This window comes from Papaver somniferum, chromosome 2 (genome assembly GCF_003573695.1).
Source record: "Papaver somniferum cultivar HN1 chromosome 2, ASM357369v1, whole genome shotgun sequence".
NCBI classification, from domain to species: Eukaryota; Viridiplantae; Streptophyta; class Magnoliopsida; order Ranunculales; family Papaveraceae; genus Papaver; species Papaver somniferum.
The window spans coordinates 23564247-23569859 of record NC_039359.1 but is presented as its reverse complement, the minus strand read 5'-3'; the positions used below and the strand labels follow the sequence as shown (position 1 = coordinate 23569859).

General features: G+C 36.9%; 1 protein-coding gene across 1 annotated transcript; it reads right to left on the bottom strand.

Annotated features, from left to right (window-relative positions):
* Positions 1–1271: 1271 nt before the first annotated feature.
* On the bottom strand, positions 1272–4573 carry LOC113347150 (proteasome subunit beta type-2-A-like). The gene is made up of 3 exons (XM_026590746.1): positions 4280–4573; positions 4042–4165; positions 1272–2192 (listed from the first exon to the last, which is right to left on the bottom strand). The coding sequence occupies exons 1-3, from the start codon at positions 4435–4437 to the stop codon at positions 1839–1841; spliced, it is 636 nt and encodes a 211-aa protein (XP_026446531.1). The 5' UTR covers positions 4438–4573; the 3' UTR covers positions 1272–1838.
* Positions 4574–5613: the final 1040 nt, after the last annotated feature.

The window sequence follows — 5613 nt, the reverse complement described above, 5'->3', positions numbered from 1 at the left end:
TCTTCTTTTACTCATCTGCTCATAAGAGAGTGTTCTTATTGGTGGTATATAAGGAGTTTTAGGTGGTGGTTTTGGAGGAGAAGATGTATTGGATGTAGATGCTCCAACAGTGGAAGGTGTAGGAAGTGGTTTGGGGTTAGAAAATCTGCTGAAACCAGAAGTAGTTGGAGGTGACTTAAGTGGGATGGGTTTTGGAGGTTGTTGTTGAGAAGCAAGTGCAACTTCCTGTAATCTAGCCAAAAAGAAGGCTTGAGAGAGTGTTGTGGATTTGTGCATCTGAACTGAGCTCTTAAGAACTTCTTTTAACCCACTAATAAAGCTCAATACAAAGTATTCCTTAGTAAGATGAGGGTTTTTACTCAGCATTAAAGCCTTTAATTGTTCAAACTGCTCAAAATATTCTTCAACAAATGTAAGTTGAGACAACTTGTTAAAACAACCCACATAGTTATCATTTGCTAGATCCTCAAAACGATTACAAATAGCTTCTACAAAAAAGAGATGAACGTTTAACCAGTAAGGAAATGGAGAAACCAAGAATCAGCTTTGTCTTCCAGGTATAAAGAAGCAATTTCTGTCTTATGTTCGTCAAGAGTGGAGTGGATCTGAAAGAACCTCTCACACTTACGGATCCAATTGCGAGGGTTATCACCAGAAAATCTAGGAAAATCGAGTTTTGGAGCTTTAGAGAAGTTACTGAAATTACTCTTTTGATGGGTGTTGTTGGAACTCTCATCAGAAGGAGATCCTTGTGGTTCTGGTTGAGGTCTAGAAATAACCTGAATAAGAGAGTCAAACTTAGCTTGATTGGCCTCAGAAATTTTAACCAAAGAAGCAAGCAAGGTATCTTGTCGCTGAGCAGCTGCCGTACGTTCTGCTGCTTCACGAGTATGTAGATCTGTGAGATTTTTTATGAGCTGAGACAATTCACGGGTGGTAGAATCCACATCTTTGATGGTTGGACCGGTCATGGTGTGGATGAAGAAAAAGAATGGATCGACTGGGTGATACCAAATGTGATGTACTGAGTTATTCGATGATGTAATATAGAGGATAAGATGGTACTAATCAGTATTCAAGAAACACGGTACATCTAGACAGGAGAATAATGGAGATATAATTATTGACACAGTAACCTCAGTACCACTGTACTGCCTCTTTTCTTCTATTTTCATGATAAGCACTAAATGCTGAACAATGAACCCTAATCGACACTGACCTTACACGTGGTCAAGATGTCAGCGTCTATCTAAGCAGTAACTTAAACAAGGTTAACTGTTAAAAACAGTTAATTAATTCGAACAGAAATATAAATACATCCTTCTGCTGGTTGCATGCCACCACAGAACGAGCCATGAACCACATGACCATGACATTACTCTGCAACAATATGCAGGCAACTTTTCACTCATAACACAGCAAAAAATAAAACAATGCAACCCTTTCTTTCTACGAGAACTTCATCATGTGAAAGTTCACCTAGACCAAAAAGACCAATTGACAAGATAAAAACGATGAACTAAAAACCGGTAAATATAGAGAGCAAGAGTAGCATTCTGTCCGCACACTGACCACAGAGGTGGATGAAGACAAGCCTGCCTTCAGAGTCTCAGACGAAGGCTAAAATTTCCCAGCTCTACAGAATGAGCTCTAGACCATAACCTTCCTGCCTACATAAATTTGCCATGGGTATAAGATAGATAATAGCAAGTATGTGACAATTCTAAACATAACATATACGTAAGCTCTGTCCTTCCATCCCAATTTAACAAATAATCTCCAGATTACCCCAGTTACAGAAAAGCATTAAACAAGTTTTGAGCAAATCCCTAAGGAACTTAAGCAGCAGCAAGAGCTGCAGCCACCGCCGCAGCGCCCTCGTCCTTGATGGAGTCGACCCATTTGTGCACCCTAGCTCCATCCTTGTCAACAATTTTGATTACAAAGTTTGGTGGGGCCACAACCAACCTGGACCGAATCTCAACGATGCATTTTTCGGCCAAATCAGTAGCTTCCTCTAAAGACATCCCACTGCGGTAGTGTCTGTCCATCATGGAGAGAGAGAAATAAGCACCATATCCAAAGGCACCCTTCTCAACCTTGTGACAGCTAGCAATGTAGTCAATGTAGTAAAGTGATGGTCCAGTCTCCTTGTCGTAACCAGCCAGAAGCAGGTTTACAGAGTATGGATTCTGGAACAAGGAACGCAAATAAACTGTCTATGTTAAATATGTATAATAAAATAGCACAATGAAACAGGGATAGGTGAGGAAGACGAAAATCCAAATAACTTGAACGTTTACAACCCCTCCATCTTGTTATATGTTCCAAGTTATTTTTGTAATTTGATTCGATAAGTAAAGCGTCATCAAATCATGTGGCAGCTTTATAAGATTTCATGCTGAAGCAACAGATGCAATTATTCATGAAAAGACCTATTACGCTAATGCAACATGTACTCCTTAAAACCAGGTGTTCCAAACTAGAACATATTTACTTGTTATTGTTAAAGCATGAAATATAATTTTATGTGTGCCACTGCATCAAATAAGGACTGCTGTACTTTTTTCTGCTCACTGAAGCAGATTAGATCTTCAGACAGACAGATAGAAAAAAGTTAAAATTCATATAGGATCCCCATTTCCAACAAAACCAAACTGTGATAAGGACCTCAATTGTCTATGGCCTGCAGAGTTACTACCAAAGTGATTCCCAAATATTGACACTCCAATATTACCTTATATATACCAAAGAACTTGGCGGGCAGATTATAATAACACCTAGGGTCAACTAAGATCCTTTACTTGGAAAACTCAAACTATATCTTTCAATTCTTTGAAGAATTAATTCAACACCGAATCTGTAAAGTACAACAACCACACACGGCCAGCAAACCTAGAAGTCCCAATAAACAGTCAAACAATTACCACTAAAGTGACAACAGTTGCAATGTAAAAGATACAGAAAATACAGTTTCAGCGGAGTGTTATTGCAGAACACGACCATTTTATCCATCACACTTTATAACCTTCCCCTTTGAAGAGGTCTACAACTGCCACTTTCAATGTGAAACATTCGATCATGCATTGACAATACCAAAATAATTCCACCAAGTGGATCACCAATCTTGAGATGGTCTACACTCTCTTCTCTCTCATATCCCGCATTAAATTAGCCAGAATATAAGAATGAATATTACGTAAAACATAAACAGCAGAAAAGTTTCTAGGTGGCGATCGATACAAGTTCTGTTTTATCTTTTTACTCTCAGCACAAAAGTGAGATTTCATCATTTGGAGGATGGTGTATCACAGAATACAACACAACAACAAGTTAGGTCTCCTCATCCAAGGTCACTACTTAGATTGAACACCTGGATATAATATGGGTTCTCAGACAATACAATCACATAAATGCAGGATAGGACCACCATCAATGTACAGATCGCTTTAGAGTAGCCAAGCATTAAAGAAAAAAGACAGATAAACAGTTTATGATCATAAGCAAACTAGTGTCTGCATAAGTCTGCAAAAATGTTGGCAGACTCATGCATTTGGTGCTTTAATTCGCTTTAGAGGATGCCAGGCATTCACCCCCAACGGGTTTCCCATCCAAGGATGTATAGGGCATCCACATGGCACGTGTGCACCAAATCCATAAACTAAGCACCCTCGCAATAAACCATTAGCTGCTAGGTAGACAATGATCATGGCATCTGTTATATGTTCCTAATCTCAGCACAGTTATGTCTCCAATGACAAAATAAAATAACATAACACAAAAATGATTTAGGACTCTAATCTAATCAACTTGATCAACTCTAATAAAGAGTAAATTCTCTCCTTACCCAAATCACTCTCTAGATAGAACAATAATAAGACCCTAAACCCTAAATTTGAAACAATCAAACAAAAAATCACTAAAACCCTAGATATTTAGATCCAATTAACATATCACATACACTCAATAAAATTTTATAACAAAATTTTCACATTGAAACCCTAAAGTCAAATTATACCCAAATTTTAGAAGAAAACAAACCTTTCGCAAAGCAGTAGCAAGTTCCCCACGAGTAAAATTAGCAGTCGCTGCTGTAGTCAGCGGAATCCCGTTTCTAAACTGATACAAAGATACATTCTTTTGAATGTATTCAGTAAATTGAACTCTGCAAAAACAAAGATTTATTTGATCAAACAAAATAGGCAAAATCTAGGGTTCATCTTCCATCTTCGATCGGCAAAATATTGAAGAAAACATTAAGTTAGAAAGAGCCGTTTACCTATCACCACTTTCACCACTAGCTCCTAGGAGTTTGTGAGAATCAAGAACCATGATTTTGTCTTCATCAGATTTATGAACCAAGATACTGTTTACTGCAGATGTATCAGCGGCAACTAGAACGAATCCATCACAGACCATACCGAAAACACACTCCATCGTTCTGTAAATTTTTGTTAAGCGATTCTATTATTGTGTGAGCTCTGTAGATTTGGGGGTGAAGGAGCTTTTGTATAAAGAGAGTCGACTTAAAGAACAAGTTAAAAAGTAAGAGAGACCGAAGAAGGGTGGAAGTGAAATTTGAGGAAAAGTGTGAGGATATTTAGGTAGTTACAATTTTGATTTGGGTAGTTTAGGGTAATGGGCTTGTATTTAGCATCGTGGAAACAACGGTTTTTTTGGGGGACTACTCAAAATTGGTGAGGGATTACTCTCCATTTTTTTTGGATGATATTAGAAATAATAATGAGTCACCCCTTATCTAAGTTTTTTTTAATATCAAACTTGTCCTTGGTAATTAAATTAGTGTAGTGATTAGTGAATTAATTAATAATTAGTAAGATTAAATTAATAAGTTGATTTTTTTCAAAAGAAGAATTATTGAGAGGGAGAAGAAGAAGATGAAGATGATAATGAAGATGAGGGTTTTAGAAGAAAAAAAATAAGTTTTTTTTCTTTAAGAGCCACAACAAGAGTATGATATTTTAGGTACTCATGGATACTTCAAATTTAGTTAATGGTGCTTGAATTGGCCAAAACATTCCTAAAAATTAACAATTTACAAATTGATTTCGGTTTGGTTAATTAAGTTCGGCTACGACATCTGAAGAACAGGTAGTTGAAGTCATCTGCAAGTGTAGTTCGGCTAATATTTCTGAAAACACAGGTAGTCGAACTCAGCTTTAATGAAGTTTTTTCTTTCAGAGAAAAGTTCGGTTAGGAGAAGAAAATTGCGACGTAACCGAACTAGGAGTTCGTCTAGGAAAAATAATTGTGAGGTAACCGAACTCAATATGCAGGTTTTTCAGATAAAAGTTCGGTTAGGAGAAAAAAATTGCAATGTAACCGAACTTTTTGCGACATAACCGAACTATAAGTTCGGCTTGGACATTTTTTTTTCGACGTAACCGAATTTTTCTATGAAAACAAAAACCTCCATTAAAGTTGAGTTCGGCCAGTTCGACAAAAATTTTCACATAATTCCTAGCCGAACTTCTCTCTGTAACTTCCATTTTCAACTCATTTTGATGACTTCTCATTTTTTCAACAGAAAACGAATGAAAAATAATGGGTTTGTTATAATTTTGATTTTGTTAATGATTTAAATTAAGCTAT